Here is a 22,018-nt window from a genome sequence, read left to right on the forward strand (position 1 = left end):
TACTTTGGGGATGAGGTTTTGATGTTGGTGTGCGTGCCTTTTTTTCTCCACACATAGTGTTGTGTGTTCTTCCCAAACAACTCAATCTTGGTTTCATCTGTCCACAGTATATTTTGCCAGTAGTGCTGTGGAACATCCAGGTGCTCTTTTGCAAACTTCAAACGTGCTGCAATATTCTTTTTGGACAGCAATGGCTTCCTCCGTGGTGTCCTCCCATGTACTCCATTCTTGTTTAATGTTTTTCTTATTGTAGATGTATCAACAAAAATGTTAGCATGTGCCAGAAATTTCTGTACGTCTTTAGTTGACACTCTGGGATTCTTCTTTACCTCATGCAGCATTCTGTGCTGTGCTCTTGCAGTCATTTTTACAGGACGACCATGCCTAGGGAGAGTAGCAACAGTGCTAAACTTTCTCCATTTGTAGACAGTCTGTCTTACCATGGACACATGAACATCAAGGCTTTTGGAGATACTTTTGTAACCCTTTCCAGCTTCATGCAAGTCAACAATTCTTGATTGTAGGTCTTCTGAGAGCTCTTTTCTGTGAGGTATGGTTCACATCAGACAGTGCTTCTTGAAACAAGTAAACCCAAAACAGGTGTGTGTTTTTTAAGGGCAGGACAGCTGTCAGCAACACATCCAATATCATCACGCTGATTGGAGTCAAGGTTGGCTCACTCCTGGCTCCAATTAGCTCTGGGAGAAGTCATTAAGCTAGGGCCTCACATACTTTTTCCTCCCTGCACTGTGAATGTTTACATGTTATGTGCAATTAAACCATGGCAACATCTAATGTTTGTGTAGTATTATGTTCAGCAGACTGTGTTCTTCTATTGTTGTGACTTAGATGACGTTCAGAGCACATTTTATGCCCAATTCATGCAAAACTCCACGTAATCCCAAGGGGTACACATACTTTTTCTTGCAACTGTATGTATCAATCTCAGATTGGCATCAGAGACCCCTGGGATATGGGCCCCCAATAAACAGGTCTGCATGGACAATTGTATCGGGGTACCCGACAGTGAGGCAGCCACCTCATAAATCCTACGCCAGATCAAGGATATAGTCGGGCAATCCCAAAATATATGAACCAAAGTACCTGTGCAGTCGCAGCCACGAAAACATAGAGGGGATGTTTGTGGAAACAATACATGTAGTCTTGACGGGGTATAATACCATCTGGTCAGAACTTTAAGGGCCGTCTCACGAACCGAAAGAGATCTAGAGCTTTTGCATATATTATCCACCATGGAATCCCAATCCTCATCTGAAAAAGTGATGCCACAATCCTCCTCCCATTTTCGTCTGTACAAAGGGGGAGCATGAAAAAGACAGATCAAAAATTGGTGATAAAGATCTGAGATAAGACCCCTACCCCTGGGAGAATCACGGCTGATACGTTCAAAAAAGGAAATCGGAGAGGATGGGGTAAGGCCAAAGTGCGCATGAAAAAAGTGCCTAATCTGTCTATAACGAAGGTACTCACGAAGAGGAACATCAAACAACACGCGCAGCATATCAAAGGTAATGTAAGATCCTCCTCTTTGGAAATCAGATAATCTGATAAAAGATCGATCATACCACCAACGAAACATGTGGGGGGTAGAAAAGGCTACAACAAAAGTGGGATCACCAAAAAATGACACACCTGGGGGAATAGGAGAGACTAAACCCAATTTAGATTTGTGTTTGGACCAAAGCGTCAGTGAATGGGTCACTATGGAGTTACGAAAAACAATCGATCGGGGGGAGATGTTAGACCATAAAATTCCCGGTAAATAAAAAGGACGTATCGACTGAGACTCAAACTTGATCCATGGGATTTGAGAGTTAATAGTAGCCCATTGTGATAATTGCGCAAAACGAGGTAATATAACCAAAAGTTAGGAAGACCGAGACCTCCCGTCCGTTGTGAGCGATACAAAATGGATGAGGCAAAATGTGGATGCTTATTTCCCCAAATAAAATTGTTAATAGTCCGCTGAAAGTGATCCAAAAACGTTTTTGAGACCGGAACTGGAAGTGCTCTAAAAAGATAAAGTAATTTGGGCAAAATATTCATTTTAACCGCCGTGACTCTACCCAGAAAGGAGATATGATAACCGTGCCAGATCTTCAGTAGAGTAGAGAGACGCGATACACATGGTGGATAATTAGCTGCAAATATATCCGAGTATCTAGGAGTGAGGTTAATCCCCAGATAGGATATCCTGTCCCTGACCCAGCGAAATGGGAAAGAACTACGGAGAGATACACTTAGGGAGTCAGGAACATTGACAGGCATGATCACAGATTTGGTAAAATTTACGGTGAGACCTGACACTTTAGCAAAATCGTTCAATACAGCACACAAGTTAGGTAAAGAAGTCAACGGGTTAGTAATAAAAAGCATAACATCATCAGCATACATGCTCAGCTTAAAATGGGAAACTAATAATGAATAGCCAGAAATATCCGAATGTGACTTAATCACCAATGCCAAGGGTTCCAACACCAGAGCAAATAAAAGGGGTGAAAGAGGACAGCCCTGGCGGGTACCTCTACCCAATGTAAAGAAATCAGAGTTACAGCCGGGAAGCCTAATTCTTGTTTTAGGAGAGTCGTACAGGGCATGTATGCCTGCCAAAAACCCATCACTGAAGCCCATTTTCTGTAGCAAGAAAAACAAGTAAGGCCAAAGAACACTATCAAAGGCCTTGTTTATATCCAAACTCATCAACAGAACCTCTTTGGAATGTAAATTGGCGTCTTGAATAACATTTAGAGTGAGACGAATGTTATCAGTAATAAATCTGTCGGGAATAAAACCCGACTGGTCTGGAGAAACCAAAGAGGAGATGATAGGGGCCAACCGGTCCGCCAAAGTACGGCTAAATATCTTTAGATCATTATTCATGACCGAGATTGGTCTATAGTTTTGTGGCAAACAGTGGTCTTTCTGTGGCTTGGGTATTAAAGACATGTTAGCCAACAACATCTCCTCAGGGAACCTACCCCCCTGCAAAACATCATTAAACAAAGTTCTCAAGTATGGAGCTAACGTAGAGGCAAAATGTTTATAATAGCTAGCGGTAAATCCGTCAGGACCCGGTGCAGTAGAGCGTTTAAGCGCGCTTATTGCATGTGTTATTTCCTCTAAAGTACAGGGGGCATTAAGAGAGACAATCTGGGAGGGTGTAAGGGCAGGGAGGGGTATAGAATCCAGCCATGAGTCTGACAGAGGAACAGAATCCGACTGCGGAGAAGCTAGTAGTTTAGAATAAAAATTTTCGAAAATACCCAAGACCTCCTGAGGTAGAGATGAGATAATGCCTGAGTTTGTGCGTAATTTATACACGTGTGGGGGGCGCAGAGAGTGGTTCAACTTCCTTGCGAACATGGTAGATGCCGAGTTACTATGTAATAGGAATGAGGCCTTCGACCAGCGAAGAGCCTTTTCAGTGTTTTGGGAAAGCAGGGCATTCAGTTCCAAGCGCTTTTGGGACAGTAGCTGTTTATTAAGTAGAGATGGATTAGTGACATGGCTTCTATAGTGTGCTTCTAATTCTCGGGTTAGAAGTGGTATTTGCTGCCAACGTTTTCTATTTCTGGATGAGGCCATGGAGATAAGACGGCCTCGTAGGACCGCCTTGTGAGCTACCCAGAGTGGTGCTGGGGAAATATCAGGGGTTGAATTAGATTGAAAAAGTTTTTTTGGATATTTTTTATGACCGAAATGAGAAAATATTGTTTTCTTCAAAAAAACATTTTTTTCTTCAAAACTTTTTCTGTTTATAGCGCCAAAAATAAAAAGTGCACAGGTGATAAAATACCACCAAAATAAAGCTCTATTTGTGTGAAAAAAACAAATTTAATTTATGTACCGTATTACATGACCGTGCAATTGTCCGTTAAACTAGCGCAGCGCTGTATAGCAAAAAAATGGCATAAATTGCAGTATCTATACCATAGTTTGTAGATGCTATAACGTTCACACAAAGCAATCAATATACACTTATTGGGATTTTTTTTTTTTTAACCAAAAACATGTAGCAGAATACATTTTGGCCTAAATTTATAACTAACTTTGAGTTCACTATATATTTTTTATAGCTGAAAGTAAAAAATATCATTCTTCAAAATTTTTGGTCTTTTTTGTTTATAGCGTGAAAAATAAAAAAGTGCACAGGTGATCAAATACCACCGAAAGAAAGCTCTATTTGTGTGAAAAAAAAGGATGTAAATTTCATTTGGGTGCAGAATTGCATGACCGTGCAATTATCAGTTGAAATAGTGCAGCTCCGAGTAGCAAAAAGAGACCTGGTTAGGAAGGGGGGTAAATCCTCAGGAAGGCAAGTGGTTAAACAAATTCTCTAATCCTAGAGAAGGTTTCACCTTTGGGGCCAGGTCTATTCAAATTTTATGAATGTATTGTGTGTCAATAATAAAAGAGGAGGCCAGGTAGACAGGAGGGACAAAGACCATCTAAAAATATCATCTGAACAGACGGGAGTACACCCACCAGAAACATCTGATACACATCATCTGACATCTCACTGAGCCAGAACACAGCTCTAGCATAGCTAGACGCCATTTTGGGGAAGAACAACGCCACTCATTATTCGGCAGCCATCTTTGGATCTAATCATCAGTTAGCTAAAAAGTTACCTGTTACTAGGAGGGTAAATAATATGTCTTCTGTTGATTTTGCTTGCTTAGATTAATAAGCCAATTGCCATATTTTTTTTGCAACCTAATTGCTCTCCCTACGAATAACATAAGTACTTAAATTAACAACTTAAGGTCCGCCCTATAGAATTTTACTGATACAGGGCAGCCCTTCTATGCAAAATCATATATATTTACACATGATCTTGCACCTCCGCTATAGGGGTGCACCATTAGATGTTTAACCCCTTCCCAGCCAGTTTCATTAGTACAGTTTATGTGCATATTTATGGCACTGTATATGGCTACTTGTATTGTTATTAACATGAAAAAACATACATGAGACCTCTTGGAAAAAAAAAATTACATATGGTGAGGACAACTTGTAAGTACTTCATGTGTTCTATATAATTCTGTTCTCACAAGCCTTAGCAGCCATAGGTCTCATCACTGAATCTATTCCATGTACACACTTATGGCCGAACAATAAAACACAACATAGACAACCAAACAATACATTGTTATGTATTGAAATTAGAACAGAGATCAAACATAGTACAGAATTAATGAAGTCAATGTTAAAGTGGAACAAAATGCAAACAACAGAGGCTCTTTAATGCAGAAGAGACATGCAAACGATCACTATGTCACTGTCATGTCTACACTGATTATATAATATTGAATACTCACAAAGCCCCCTCTAATATGTGCAATGCTGCTCTGCCATAGCTGATTTAGTGATATCAGCCTGTGTACTGTATATGGTTGAAATGAACTCCAAGTAAAATACAGGTCTGGCTGCCATAGATGCTTTACTGATAATAGATTGTGCATGTTGTTAAAATTAACACACCGCATCCATGTAACAGTAAAATGCAGGTCTGGCTGAATCACATTTGATACAGTGTTGCACTACCCATGTGAAGTTACCACAAGCTTAAAAAAATTGACTTGGTAGAATCTAAAGTTAAGACTGCCCACTCCATGAATGACATTCGGTTTTGAATTTCTGTTGACATATACAGTGACACTTTCTTTGCTGCTTTCGTAACTTATCTAGTTATATGTCAAAAATAAAAAAACCTTTTTTTGCATTCTGTTTATGCTTTGTTATTGTATTACAGTTTTCTTGTATCTGTGCAATCTGCAGGGATTATTTTCCTGTAATACTAATAAATAACTATTGAAGAGAAAAAAAAAGCTGATTTGGATACATTCCGTGAAAAACTAGACAGTGTGCACACTGAAGAATGCTATTAGAGAGATGTTCAGCACTGAAATTTCTAACATAGCTCTAATATATAAAGCAGTCAGTAGTGTAGTATACAGTTGTGCTGAAACATTTACATACCCTTGGAGAATTAGTAATATACTGTACAGTATGTACGATTTTTAATGAAACATATGTGAGCAGGCAAAAACACATTTCTTTTAGATCTTATGGGATTCATATTCAACTGTAGGCCATAACAGAATGTCACAATCCTAAAACAAAACATTGCAACAAGTTAACAAATGAAATGACCTCTGTTCAAAAGTCTGCTTACCCTTAATACCGTGTATTGTCCCCTTTAGCATCAATTAGAACATGCAGTCTTTTGTAATGGTTGTGTGAGGTCCCATACTCTTGCAGTGGAATAGCTGCCTATTTGTCTTGGCAAAATGCCTCTAGGTCATGCAAAGTCTTTGGACTTCCACTTCCAGAGTGGCTAGATGATATTAAGTTCAGGAGATTGTGGTGACCACTGCAGAACATTCACCTTTCTACTATAACCTAGATTGTAAGCTTGAAAGAGCAGGGCCCTCAATCCCCTCATGTTTTGCATTGTATTGGTATTGTTCTGTCACATGTTCTGTCCCCCTTTGTAATGTACAGCGCTGAGCGAACTATTGGCGCTTTATAAATACTGTATAATAATAATAATAACCACTGAAGGGTCAACTTGGCCTTGTGCTTAGGATCACTGTCATGTTGCAAAATCCAAAAGCATTCCATGCGCAGCTTGGTTCAGAAGAATACAAAATTGTCTGCCAGTATTTTCTGATAACATGCTGCATTCATCTTGCCATCATTTTCACAAGATTCCCCATTTAGAGCTCCCCCCCCCCCCCCCCCAAAAAAAAAAAAAAACAACAGTGAGCCATCACAATGTTTCAGAGTGGGGATTGTATTCTTGTTGCTATAGGCCTTGTTGACCCCTCTCCAAACAGAGAGCTTATGGTTGTTACCATAAAGTTCTATTTTGGTCTTGTCTCTCCAGATTACAGAGTGCCAGAAGCTGTGAGTCGCGTCAAGGTGTTGTTGGGCATATTGTATCCTGGCTATTTTGTGGCATTGGCACAGTAAAGGCTTCTTTCTGGCAACTCGACCAAACAAAATCTAAACATAATGTCATATCTGGAATATTAGCAAAAATGAGTCACATACAGTGGATATAAAAAGTCTACACACCCCTGTTAAAATATCAGGTTTCAATGATGTAAATAAATGAGACAATGATAAATCTTTTCAGAACTTTTTCCACCTTCAATGTAACCTATAAACTGTACAACTCAGTTGAACAAACAAACTAAAATCTTTTAGGTGGAGGAAAGTAATAATAAAAAACTAAAATAATATGGTTGCATAAGTGTGCACATCCTTAAACTAATATTTTGTTGAAGCACCTTTTGATTTTATTACAGCACTCAGTCTTTTTGGGTATGAGTATCAGCATTGCACACCTGGACACTCTTCCTTGCAAACACACTCTAAATCTGTCAGATTGTGAGGATATCTTCTGTGCACAGCCCTCATCAGATCACCCCACAGATTTTCCATCGGATCCAGGTCTGGGCTCTGGCTGGGCCATTCCAAACTTAAATCTTCTTCTGGTGAAGCCATTCCTTTGTGGATTTGGATGTATACTTTGGGTCGTTGTCATGCTGAAAGATGAAATTCCTCTTCATGTTCAGCTTTCTAGCAGAAGCTTGAAGGTTTTGTGCCAATATTGACTGGAATTTGGAACTGTTCATAATTCCCTCTATCTTGAATAAGGCCCAGTCCCAGCTCAAGAAAAACAGCCCCAAAGCATGATGTTGCCACCACCATGCTTCACTGTGGGTATGGTGTTCTTCTGATGTGCAGTGTTGTTTTTGCACCAAACAGATCTTTTGGAATTATGGCCAAAACATTCAACCTTGGCTTCATCAGACCATAACACATTTTCCCACATGCTTTTGGGAGACTTCAGATGTGCTTTTGCAAAATTTAGCTGGGCTTGGATGTTGTTCTTCATAAGAAAAGGCTTCTGTCTTGTCACTCTACCCCATAGGCCAGACATATGAAGAATACAGGAGATTGTTTGCACATGTACCACAAAGCCAGTACTTGCCAGATATTACTGCAGCTCCTTTAACGTTGCTGTACACCTCTTGGCAGCCTCCCAGACCAGTTTTCTTCTCGTCTTTTCATCAACTTTGGAAGGACGTCCAGTTGTTGTCACTGTTGCACCATACTTTCCCCATTTGATGATGACTGTCTCCACTGTGTTCCATGGTATATCTAATGCCTTGGAAATTCTTTTATACTCTTCTCCTGACACCTTTTATCAATGAGATCCCTCTGATGCTTTGGAAGCTCTCTGTGGACCATGGCTTTTGCTGTAGGATACGACTAAGAAAATGTAAGGAAAGACCTACTAGAACAGCTGAACTTTATTTGGGGTTAATCAGAGGCACTTTAAATGATGGCAGGTGTGTACTGACTCCTATTTAACATTGATTTTGAATGTGATTGCTTAATTCTGAACACAGCTATATCCCCAGTTATAACAGGGTGTACACACTTATGCAACCACATTATTTTAGTTTTTTAGGTTTACTTCCCATCCCTAAAAGATTTGTTTGTTTTTCAATTGAGTTGTACAGTTTATAGGTCACATTAAAGGTGTAAAAAGTTCTGAAATTATTTATCTTTGTCTCATTTTTTTACATCACAAAAACCTGACATTTTAACAGGGGTGTGTAGACTTTTTATATCCACTGTAAATACCTATTTAGTCAATGCATATACAGTACTTAGTGATCCCTCCAATACATTGCAGTACATAAGAGTAGCATTACTTAGACCATAGTCAGGTGGGACACAGTCATAACCTTATAGGTCCACAAGTTCTCAACAAGCCCAAACCTAGTTGTAAGTTAAAATTGTAGACAGCAAAAGAGATGCCAAACATATTAGGCTTACAACAAAAAAAAAGTAGAGTTTAACCAGTGCAATCAGAAGTCTAACACTTGCACGCATTAATTAGCATTCATTGGACACAAGTTTGTTTACGCAGCACTGAACAGAGGTTTAGCACAGGAACCTGTCAGTTAAATATTGGAGGATCCAGCATTTGGTTTCTAGTTCAGCCGAGGTGCAGGGCTATTGTGCTTTTGTTGGCTGGAAATTTTTTGCATAAAGCAGCACAAAAGCTCAGACATATCAACAGCAGATACCCCTAGGCCATCATCTCTCCTTGCTGCAACAAAAGGAGAGTGGAAGAGAGGGTAAAATGGAGTACACAGCCCCTGCCCACAGAGTGTGACATAAGTGTAGATAGGAGTGCACTGCTCTGCAAATTAAGCGGTGCTACCACTGAAGCCCTTGTCTATGACTTGCCACATCAATGGTGCACAGTAACACACAGTGCATTTAAATCCTGAACTTGTATGAGGCATACTAATGCCATAATTGAATCACCTAAAAAGAGGACATCCTCCCGAGGTTAAAAGGCACTGTGTGTAGCTGGCCAGCTAAGACCAGTCCTAGGTTGCTAATATGGTTCACATATATGTGTATACCAAACCTGCGAATAACCTCAGTACAGTGTATATGGGCACATGTTAAAGCCAAAAGCAGAATCATTGCTGTAATTTATGTCTTTGATTGTTATATGACATTTATATATTCATTGTGTTAGCAGAAGCAGAAAAGGAAAATATGCCTTTAAGAGTTAGTATTAGTATAGAGCTGAGCCAATCACAGACAGCCTCACACTGTACAGAGCCTTAACCAATCCTAGCCAGTTTCACATTTATGCCTGTGTAAAACTCACTGCTAGAATATTGTGGAGACACATGCTCACCAGACAGAGGAGGAAACAGACAAGTTTCCAATCAGAGAAGCTTTATGGAAACAGAGAAGGCCAAATAGGTATTTAATGCACTTGTGTGTTCCTCTGTTGTTTAGTAATGCAGGTAGATCTGTATGTAAAAACTGTCGTATGTGTTTACTTGTAGTTCCACCGAACTTACGAATCAAGTCACTGTAGAGTAATCTAACGAATTTATAAATCCAAGTGAATTTATCAATCTATCGAAATATACAGAACGAATTTATCGAATCTATTGAACCTATCGAGATAAGCTATCGAATCAACCCAATGTAATACGAATTAAACCATTGTAATATGAAAGAAACAAGCCATTGTAAGCAGTGTTATATGAAGAAGATTGAAGTTAATAAAGAAGTTAACTAAAGTATTCGGTGTGCTCTTTAAACCTACTGCATCCATAGAGCGGCATTGGAGGAATTACAGAGTAAAGTCAGTCTAATCAAACAAAGAAACAGCAATTGCATAATTTTTCTAATGCCACAGCGCACTAGGCACCAAAGGGTGCTGCGCCTGCCACACTGTGCCCACCCCACAGTATTGGAGAAAAGAGGTCCACACAAAAAGAATTCTGATCTACCTTAGAGCTGATGGGGCCAAAATCAACCAATTCTGAAAGAGCACTGGTGTAACACTGTTGAACAGACATCTCAGCAGTGAGGGTGCACTCAGGTGGGTTTAGACATCAGTCCAAAACCTGCCCGAGCTAACCCACCAGCCATCAAAGGTGACAGTCAACCACAGACGGTGGAGGCATTCACTAACCCAAAGCAACACGTATGCAATGGTTGTGTATATGTGGAGCTGCCAGCAATGCTTATGCCACCTATGATTGGCTTTGTGCTTTCACAGTTTCTTAGTGGCATAGCTCAGGCTGGTGCAAACTCACTAAACATGCCTGAGCCCATCACTACTCAGCAGCACACATCTGGAGCTTGGCTTACCACTGAGGATTTCCTCACTATTACACACCTCCAAAGGCAATACACAGAACTAGAAATCTGACCATACACAAACAAGGGAAGGCTCAACTACAGCCTCTTTGCTCATGGGGATAGTTCCCAAGAGACCTTTGGAAAAAGCCAGGAAGGCGATGGGGAGGAGGGGTCTCACAATTAGGTTATTAAAGCGTTACTAAACCCACAACACAAAATCAGTCTGTATATGCAGTAAAGCATGCTGGTTACACTCAATGTGGAATCTAAGGGGTTAATCCTCTGCATTGTATAAAAAGGCTTCTTAATCCTGACTTCTATGATCCTCCCCTTCTTCTCGGGTCCCCCTCCTATCTCCTGATAAGACATATTGTGTGGAGTCACTCTGCACATGCTCAGGTGTGTATTGCTATATAAGTTTTTATTTTCTTGGGAGAGTGCAAGCGATCACCACAGGGCCAATCAGCACTGTCAAGACAGAGGTCAGAGGTTCTCCATCATCCTAGAGCAGAATGAAAACTCCTCCTAAAAAGCTTTAACATGTGCTCTGCTGGGCACCGATAGAAAGCACAAGACTGCCCTAACTGCTGAGGAGAAAAGGTATTTAGCGGTTTATATTTACTAAAATAATTGCACTTCAATGTTCTGTGTACGGTGGGAAATCAGATATAGTGAATGCAGGGTCCTGGATTTAGTAACACTTTAAGAGAAGTTAATCCTGATCAGGAATAGCTGAAATGTGCAACTCCTCCAGGTCCAGTGTCCCCTAAAACATGGGAGAGCATTTACTGGGAGCCTCTTCCAACTAGCACAAAAGACCTAAGGGAAAGAAAAAATGGTTTTGATGCTCCTGATAGACTTGAACAGGGGTCTCCAAACCTTTCAAAGGGCCAATATACTGTCCTTCAGACTTTAGGAGGGCCGGATTGGGGCCAGTGAGGATAGAAAATGTCCTGATCCCAGTGAGAATAAACATGGCCTCAGGATTGCTGGTCAGTAGGAGGAGGCGTAGTGCCCCACCATTGGTATTAGTGGGAAGAATAGTACACCATCATTGGTTTCATGGGAAGAAGTACTGCCCCATTGCTGATCTCAGTAGAAGGAATAGTGCCCCAAGGGTCGGATGAAGGATAGCAAAGGACCACATCCGGCCCATTGGGCCGCAATTTGGAGACCCCTGGGCTAGAAGAAACACATATAACTGAGGTAACAAGATGCCTATGCTCTATGGTTTGTGCATGGTGTGTTTCCCATTTTAGCTGGGTAGAGCTCTCTCTCGCTCTCTCTCATGTGCGGTCTTGAAAGATGATTGGAGAAATATAGAATATTGAAAGAATTACAGGAACGTATAATAAATAACAGACAGGTTATCTACAAGAAAATGAATGCAGATTACCTTAACCTTGGGTTTTGGAGCCACAATGACCTTTTTCTTGGCTCTGTAAATGAATCACAAAAAGCAATGAAAAAAAGATCACCAATACAATAGGCTTAATCAATTAAACTTTACCACAAGCATTCTGATATTTTAGCCATGCAACTGAAATTTCCAAAACATATTAGACTCATGTTAAAATACTTTTTTTCTTTTTTACTTTGTAATGGGGATCCTTATGGTGTGTTAGCTTTGTGAATTGAGATTCTTGGAAGGAGGATTAGCAAAGATTGGCACACAGTTTTTATAACCACAAAATCAGCAATATATGCATCACAATAATAAAAAGTGTTCCATGGCAGTTGTTAATTTGCTATATCAGAATAAAGGAAAAGAATGCCAGTGTAACAAAGTGAAACAGCAGAGAGTGTTCGCAAAACTGCACACAGTTCTTCATTCTTGACCAATGGGTTTACAGCATCATCTATAGGAGTAGCACACTAGGCAGAAAATGAACACAGCACTGCCTATGGGTAGTCCTAGCTGGTATAACCCCCCAACCCCTGTTATAGGCAAGCCAGTTAGTCACAAAGAAGTAAAAGGGGGGAAAAAAAAAACAAAAAAAACAAAAAAACAAGGAGGGTGGGTGCTCTGTCCGTCAATGAACTCAGAGAAAGGGATTTTACGGTAACAAATAATCCCATTCCCTTACATTCTCTAATGGATACAGCTTCTCTTCATTCTTGACCATAGGGATGTCCCAAAGCAAAAGCAAAAATACAAAAACAGGCAACCCACTCAAAAGAAAACAGGGGTTTCCACAGGGGAAACCAGGAACCTCAAACAACTGCCTGCAAAACTTTGCAGCCAAAAGGAAGCATCTGAAGATCTATAATCATTGGCATTTACTAGACAGTGACCCCCTTGATAAGGTGATTTGTGGGTCTCCGATTAGATATCACATTTAGACGAGCAAAAACCTCTTACATTACACGTCGTAGTTTCAGAACAGAGGAAGAGTTAAATATGTATGGAGGTGAGGGCAGGGGTACATTTGCATGTTGGTCCTGCTCTTACTGTCCATGGATCAAGCAAAAGAAATCTGTAGTTTTATAAAAAAAAAAAAAAAAAAAAGTGGTTCCTCCATTACTGTCAGTGAGAGTAGTTTATTTTATGATTTGTTGTTGCAAGGCATTCTACAGTATATTGGGAAAAACAAAAACACCCGTTCTGGAAATGGGTATACAACCATATATATCTGACAGTGAATGGAAAAATAGATTCACTGATCATCCTACATGTGGGATTATACCACAAATATGACTTGGATTACATCCAGTTCTATGCATTGGAACATGTTCCCCCCCCAATATTCGGGGTATCGATACAAACAACCAGCTACTCCAAATGGAGATGCGCTGGATTCAGACCTTAATTGCAACTTTTCCACCGGGCCTTAACCACCCTGGCGGTCTGATTATGTCAGTATTTCTGTGCTCAAAGCGGTACATTATTTTCAATGGAAATATGTTGTTTTTTTTAATGTAGGCCTGTAATTCTTAGGAATAACTCACTGAAATCTGTCCGAACAAGAGTCTAGTAAACATCCTGGGTATGATAAAATTTGAAACATGAAATCATAAATTATAATATAATAAATCATAAAAAATAATATAATAAATTTAATTCAATAACGTAATCAAACCAAAAACACTGAAATTGGAAATAGAGCGCCAAGTTCGCACATCGCTGAGCTCAATCGCAAAATCGTTTTCAGTGTCTGATGACGAATTTCCCCACGAATCATCATGCTCGCAGGGAACGGAACCCGGAAGCTGGCATCGGCTGGAGGACATGGCTGGGGACGCTGCAAGGGGGACATCACGAGAGCGCCGGACAAGGTAAGTTAAACAGGGATCGCTGGAGAAGCGCTGCAGTGTATTCCCGAGCGTAGCTCGGGGTTACCGCTTCTGGTACTGAAAGTTGACCCCAAGCCACACTCGGGGATACCGCCAGGGGGGCTAATAAGGTCTTGAACTTCAAGCTGTTTCTATAAAAACACAGCTTTAGAGCAGAGGCTGATCACATTGAGCAGATATACAGTAGTTAGGTTGCCTCTAATGCACATCCAGGCTTGGATACAGGATTGTTAAACCACCTCAATACTGGACACTTTCACCCCTTTTTGCCCAGGCCAAATTTCAGTTTTTAGTGCTCTCACATTTTGAATGACAATTACTCAGTCATGCAACACTGCAACACTGTACACTGAAATCTTTATTTATTTTGTTATTATTTTACAAAACTAGGTTTTTTTGATGGTATTTAATCACCACTGGGTTTTTTTACGTTGTGCTATATAATCAAAAAAACTACCAAAATTTATTTATTTTCTAAAAAAAAGCATTTTTCTTAGTTGCGGTTATAAAATGTTGCATAATCATTATTCATAAACTTAGGCCAAACTCTAATCTGGTACTTTTCTTTGGTAAAAATAACCCAAATCAGTGTATATTATTTATTCTGTGGGAAAGCTAAAGAGTCTACAAGCTATGGTACATATACAATGCTAAAAAAAAAATTAAAAGGAACACTTTGAAAACACATCAGATCTCAATGGAGAAAAACATCACGCTGGACATCTATACGAATAATGTAATGTGGTAATATGTTAGGAACGTAGGGTAATGTTCTAGGAACGCAAGGATGCCCCATCGTTTGATGGAAATGAAAATTATCAACCTACAGAGGACTGAATTCAAAGACACCCCGAAAAATCAAAGTGAAAAAATGATGCAGCAGGCTAGTCCATTTTGCTGAAATTTCATTACAGCAACTCAAAATGGTACTCAGTAGTTTATATGGCCCCCATGTGCTTGTATGCATGCCTGACAATGTTGGGGCATGCCCTAATGAGATGATGGATGGTGTACTGGGGTATTTCCTCCCAGATCTGGACCAGGGTATCACTGAGCTCCGGGACAGTCTGAGGTGCAACCTGGCAACATCGGATGGACCGAAACATGATATCCTAGAGGTGTTCTATTGGATTTGGGTCAGGCGAGCGTGGGGATCATTCAATGGTATCAACCTTCATCCTCCAGAAACTGCCATACTCTCACTACATAAGGCCAGGCATTGTTGTGCACCAGGAGGAACCCAGGACCAACTGCACCAGAGTAGGGTCTGACAATGGGTCCAAGGATTTCATCCCGATACCTAATGGCAGTCAGGGTGCCATTGTCTAGCCTGTAGAGGTCTGTGCATCCCTTCATGGATATGCCTCCCCAGACCATCACTAACCCATCACCAAAACGGTCATGCTGAATGATGTTACAGGCAGCATAACGTTCTCCAGGTCTTCTCCAGACCCTTTCACGTCTGTCACATGTGCTCAGGGTGAACCGACTCTAATCTGTGAAAAGCACAGAGCGCAAGTGGTGGACCTGCCAATTCTGGTGTTCAATGGAAATTGCCAATCGAGCTCTATGGTGCCACGAAGGTGAGCACAAGGCCCACTAGAGAAGGTCGGGCCCTCAGGCCACCCTCATTAAGTCTGTTTCTGATTGTTTGCTCAGAGATTCACACCAGTGGCCTGCTGGAGGTCATTTTGTAAAGTACTGGCAGTGCTCATCCAGTTCCTCCTTGCACAAAAGAGCAGATATTGGTCCTGCTGGAGTTGGACTGCTTGTGCAACCTCTGTAGGGTCCAGGTATCGCCTCATGCTACCAGTGGTAACACTGACCCTAGCCAAATGCAAAACTCATGAAAAACAGTCAGAAAAGATAAGTAGGGGAAAAAAATATGTCGGTGGCCTCCACCTGTAAAACCATTCCTGTTTAAAGGGTCATCTCATTGTTGCCCAACTAGTGCACCTGTTGTTAATTTCATTAACACCAAAGCAGCTGAAACAGATTAACAACTCCCTGGCTACTTAACTGACCAGGAGTTTAGTTGACTTGATGCTATACTCTGATTAAAAAGTGTTCCTTTAATTTTTCTGAGCAGTGTATTTGAAAATTGATCAATTCTGATGGCTTATCTCATTACCTGAAATATCCCCCAAATGACTCCTTTTTGGAGAGCAGACATCTCGAGGATTTAGTAAGCGGCATGGTGAATTTTAAAGTTGTTTTTCCCACAATTCTTTGCAAAATAAAATAAATATTTTTTCCCCACAAAATTGCCATTTTAAACAGCCTATTTCTTAGAAACGGCATAGGCATACTTCAAATACACCCCAAAACACATTCTGCTACTTCTGCCAAGTAAGGGGGTAACCACGTGTGAGATTTTTTCACAGCCTAGCCATATAGAGGGGCCCAGTATTCAAGAAGCACCTTTGGGCTTTCAAAAAGCATAAATTACGCATCTAATTTCCTGACTACCTATCACAGTGACCATGGAGCACCAGGACAAAAAAAAAAAAATATTGATCACATTTTGAAAAGCAAATGTATTTTCTATGAGGCATAATGAGTCTTTTAAACATATCATTTTTGCCACAAAAGTTGGGAGTTTTTTGTTTTTACACAAAATTGTCAATTTATAAGATATATCTAACACACAGCATGAACTTACTAAGAAATTCACCCAAAAATAGATTCTGCTACTCTTTCGGAGTCTGGCGATACAACATGTGAGACTTTCACAGCCTAACCACATAGAGAGGCCCAAAATGCAAGGAGCACCTTCAGGCATTATATGGGCATAAATTACACATCCATTTTTCTGACAGCCTATCACATTTTTGGAGGCCCTGGAGCACCCAGACAGTGCAAATACCAACAAAATGACCACATTTTGGAAAGCAAACACCCCAATGCATTTTCTATAAGGCATATTAAGTCTTTTGAACGTGTAATTTTTTGCCACAAGCTTTTGGGAATGTGAAAATATATATTTTTTTCCCCTCAAAGTTGTCAGTTTCTAAGACATTTCTAACACACAGATGTTGATGGGACACTGGTACACTATGGCAAGTATTTATTGTATTTTTGGCTTGTTATTTTTTTATTTAAGTATACTTCTCTTGTTACTCTGACTGTCAATAATAGTAGTAATTATATGTTATGTGGTGTTTGATGCACATTGCAAGTGTTGACGCAGTGAGGTGAGACCCTGGTGTGGGGGTCACACAGACGTGGCTGAATTTTATCAAATACAGTTGTGCTCAAAAATTAGCATGCCCTGGCAGAAATTGTGGAATTTTGGCATTGATATTGAAAATATGACTGATCATGCCAAAAAATGCTCTTTTATTGAATGATGATGATCATATGAAGCCATTTATTATCAAATAGTTGTTTGGTTTCTTTTTAAATCATAACAGAAATCACCCAAATGGCCATGATCAAAAGTTTACATACCCTGGAATGTTTGGCCTTGGTACAAACACACAGTTGACACACACGGGTTAAAATGCCAATTAGAAGTTAATGTCCCACATCTGTGGCTTTTTAAATTGCAATTAGTGTCAGTGTATAAATAGTCAACGAGTTTGTTATCTCTTACGTGGAAGCACCGACTAGGCTAGAAATTGAGCCATGGGGATCAGAAAATAACTGTCAAAAGTCCTGCGTAACAAGGTAATGGAACCTTATAAAGATGGAAAAGGACATAAAAAGACTGTATAGAATTAGGCATTTTTTGAGAGGGAGTTGTTTTAGATTATATTTTCTTATATCAAGTTTGTTTTTTCCCTCTGGGTATATTGGGCTGGCGTTTGGTCCCCGTTCTTATTTTCTCCAATTCGTTTTCCTCTCCCCCCTTTTTTTTTTATGTCCTTTTGAGTGGCGACCTTGATGGAACCCTGGGAGCATCCTGCTCCAGCTTGACCTTTGTGCTGGGTCAGGTGTTGGGGGCTTGGTGTACATCACTCAGGCCTCTCGAGCCATAGGTGAGGTGTCACCAAGCTGTGGAAGTTGTTCTTTACCAACTTCCGGGGCAGAACGCTTGGGGGGGATACTGAGGGAGTTACCTTTGGGTCTTGCCGAACTGAGAATGTGCTGAGTGTGCCAACAGGCAAAGCCGTTGCCCTTGCACATACATGGAACGTTTAACTTCCAAAATGGCCATCTTTGATATTCTGGGCGCAGTGCATGCCCAATGGTATATCAAATATGGGACATCCATTTTAGGTTTCCCCTATTGGAAACATGTGGTCCAAGGGGTGTGAGTGGCTTAGTCTATATGAGCGCAGATTCAGGAGGATACCATTATCTGCCGCTCAGATGTATGCGAAAGGCACTATATGTGGACTTTTGCACTGTTTAATAAAAGGTAATTCTCTGCAAAATTACTTATGGGTCTTTGCTCTCCTCCTCAAGTCATTTCTTACTTTGTTGTTTTTCTGATTTAGGTCTCTGTGTTTTTACTTGGCTGACAATTGTGCACAACAGCTGAAAATCAACTACCACCTTTGGAAAGAAGAAAGGACATGGGCATAGAACCACTTTACACCGCTGTAAAACCAAATAAGGAAACTCACAGGACAAAGACACTAGCTCTGACACACGAAAAGTGATCAGGAAATCGTCCTGATGTAAAGGCCACCACCAAATGTATGGATTCTATTTTGAATTTCAGCACCTTCGCGAAGCAGTTCAGGGCCTCGAGCTCCAAGATGGGATGAACCCCCCCTTTCTTTGGAAAGGTTGGAGCAGAACCTCTGACACCACTCTGGGTCCAGAACTGTGTAGTGACCACCTCCTGGAGCAGTAGATCCTGCACCGCCTTCTAAAGGGTTTACAGACAAGCTGGGGAGAGGTAAAGATTGGAGGGAAATAATTTCTCAGGTGGACAGGAACTATTTTGTAGCCAGACAATTTCAAGTCATGGAACCAGTTGTCTGTGATAAAGAAGGTCCATAGGCCCGCAAACCAGCAAAGGTAGCCCTATACTGGAGACAGATGGGGCAAACCTTATGCCAAGGAAGACTTCTCTGCTGGCTTAGTGGGCTTGTGAGACCAAATGCGCTTGGAGCCACCCGCAAGAACCTTGAAGAGCTTGGGTCCCTTTTCCAAGGAGCCAGAAGGATGAAAAAGTTGCTAGTGGGCAGAAAAGGAGGAACCTTGTTTGTGGTGGGACACCATCCCCTTCTTAGTCTGAGGGAGAAAAGTACTCTTCCCCCACGGTAAGATTCTTGATGATATCATCCAGGTTAGTACCAAAGACGTTCACCTTAGAAGTGTAGGTCTGCTAGGGCCTTCTTCGTCATTTGGTCAGCAAATCAACTTTTGAGCCAAGAAAAAAAACTCTATGAAGCACCACCACCGAGATGGAGAGCTTGGAAAGCAATAGGGCTGCATCCAAGAACACTCCTGAGACAAATCTGCCTCCCACTGAGGTGGGGAGTCTGTTGCCTAGTGTAGCACTGGGACATGGACGCCAGGTTACCAGTCATATGTGCCCCCACAAGACACGCAACTCGCCAGTCACTCCAGTCGAAGAGAGGTTGTCGAAGACAACCCAGCGTGTAGCTAGAGCTCACTGGCCAGGCTGGGGTAACTACTGGATCTAAATTATCCAGCCTGTCATTGAACCCAAGTATTAACTGAAGCTCTAAGCAGGAAAAAATCCCAGGAAAAAGGAGGAAAAAAAAACAAACAAAAAACTATGAAACCCAGGTCCCAGAGGGAAACTAGGTCCTCACGCCTCAAACACTAGGCAGAAATAATCGGCTTACCTATAGAGAGGGGGTTTATACCAACTAGAACTACCCATAGGCAGTGCTGTCTACTTTTTCTGCCTAGTGTCCTACTCCTGTAGGTGGCGCTATAAACCTTTCGGTTAAGAATGAAGAGAAGCTGTGCCTGTCATTTAGTGTAACAGAAAACAAATTTATGAGTGACAACAGGCAGCTAAGCGAAAATTTATGGTGGGAAGAATGCAGTTTATAAAATTGTGCTTATTCGAGACATCAGTCAAGCAGTACCCGATCTATTATGGATATCATAGTAACATGTCTTGTGTTAATACACATGATTATATATAAACATAACATCTTCAAATTACACAAGCAGGCTATGAAAAATACACTGTAATTCCCCTTTAATGAAAACAATGCACATTTAACAGTACACATAAAAAAAAAGTTAGAATTGAATGTACTCACGGAGCAGATGTGAGGTGATTATGCACACTGCGGCTTTCCTTAAACAACATCCTATGTACATAATAAAAAGTTAGAAAAAAAAATTACTATCCTTAATTTACACAATTAAAATACAGATGCCTTTACCGTAGCAGAGAGGGTGTTACCTGGATTGCATCCAGCCCTTAGGCCATAAAGGCTTTACTTCTGTTTCCATGAAGTTTTTTAAATAATCTTCTGCTGACTGACTTTTATTTGGCTCAAGTTCATAACATCCCAGCTTAATCTTCACTAAGTTACAAAGCAAGTTCCTAAAAAAAAAAAAAAAAAAAGGAGTACTATAGTGAGACACAAGACTCAATATTAAATATCAGTCAAGCTAGCATAGCAATTATAAAATAGAAAAATACTAACATAGTTTATATTCTTTAACCATTTCAACCTGAAGACTCCCCAACAATATTGATTTTCTGAAAGTAGACACCCTTGAGAATTTTATAGGTCACAATAATTTAGCACAACGGTTTATGAAATACAAACACAGGATACAGAACATTGATAGAGCAATCAATGTGCATAGGTGCCCCTGACGTGCATTTATGCTGGTCTATGCATGTATGTTGGTAGGGGGGGATGCTCAAAAAATATCTGGAGAGAAATTTTGGGTGCAACCTGATGTCTCATCTGCCCTTTAGTGAAACGAATGGAGTGCAGATCACACTCCGTTAGCTTCTTCCTCAGCCATACAGGCTGGGGAAAGTCACACCAAGACAGAAAGGTAATGTTATACACACAGGAAGGGGAGACCAACGAGCATACAGTATCTCACAGAAGAGAGTACATCCCTCACATTTTTCTAAATATTTTATTATATCTTTTCATGTGAAAACACTGAAGAAATGACACTTTGCTACAATGTAAAGTAGTAAGTGTACAGCTTGTATAACCGTGTAAATTTGCTGTCCCCTCAAAATAACTCAACACACAGCCATTAATGTCTAAACCGCTGGCAACAAAAGTGAGTACACCCCTAAGTGAAAATGTCCAAATTGGGGCCAATTAGCCATTTTCCCTCTCCGGTGGCATGTGACTCGTTAGTGGTACAAATTCTCAGATTTGAATGTGTTAAATTTGGTGTTATCGCTCTCACTCTCTCATACTGGTCACTGGAAGATCAACATGGCAACTCATGACAAAGTATTTGTTGAGGATCTGAAAAAAATAACTGTTGCTCTACATAAAGATGGCCTAGGCTATAAGAAGATTGCCAAGACCCTGAAACTGAGCTGCAGCACAGTGGCCAAGACCATACAGAGGTTTAACAGGACAGGTTCCACTCAGAACAGGCCGCGCCATGGTCGACCAAAGCTGTTCAGTGCACGTGCTCAGCGTTGTATCCAGAGGTTGTCTTTGGGAAATAGACGTGCGAGTGCTGCCAGCATTGCTGCAGAGGTTGAAGGGGTGGGGTCAGCCTGTCAGTGCTCAGACCGTACGCCACACACTGCATCAAATTGATATGCATGGCTGTCATCCCAGAAGGAAGCCTCTTCTAAAGATGATGCACAAGAAAGCCCGCAAACAGTTTGCTGAAGGCAAGCAGACTAAGGACTTGGATTACTGGAACCATGTCCTCTGGTCTGATGAGACCAAGATAAACTTATTTGGTTCAGATGGTGTCAAGCGTGTGTGGCGGCAACCAGGTGAGGAGTACAAAGATAAGTGTGCTTGCCTACAGTCAAGCATGGTGGTGGGGGTGTCATGGTCTGGGGTTGCATGAGTGCTGCCGGCACTGGGAAGCTACAGTTCACTGAGGGAACCATGAA

General features: G+C 40.9%; 1 protein-coding gene across 1 annotated transcript in view; it reads right to left on the reverse strand.

Moving 5' to 3' along the window:
* The window catches only part of LOC149463226 (ubinuclein-2-like), a 127,107-nt gene extending 106,600 nt beyond the window's left edge, over window positions 1–20,507 (reverse strand). The window contains exons 1-3 of the mRNA XM_089675686.1: window positions 20,363–20,507; window positions 20,217–20,267; window positions 12,122–12,164 (exon numbers count right to left, since the gene is read on the reverse strand). Coding sequence (XP_089531812.1) covers window positions 12,122–12,164; window positions 20,217–20,267; window positions 20,363–20,412 — 144 coding nt within the window. The 5' untranslated portion in view covers window positions 20,413–20,507. The remainder of the gene's footprint in view (window positions 1–12,121; window positions 12,165–20,216; window positions 20,268–20,362) is intronic.
* Window positions 20,508–22,018: the final 1,511 nt, after the last annotated feature.

Source organism: Staurois parvus, unplaced genomic scaffold, assembly GCF_062004578.1.
Source record: "Staurois parvus isolate SC_StPar_1 unplaced genomic scaffold, SC_StPar_1.0 ptg000156l, whole genome shotgun sequence".
NCBI lineage: Eukaryota > Metazoa > Chordata > Amphibia > Anura > Ranidae > Staurois > Staurois parvus.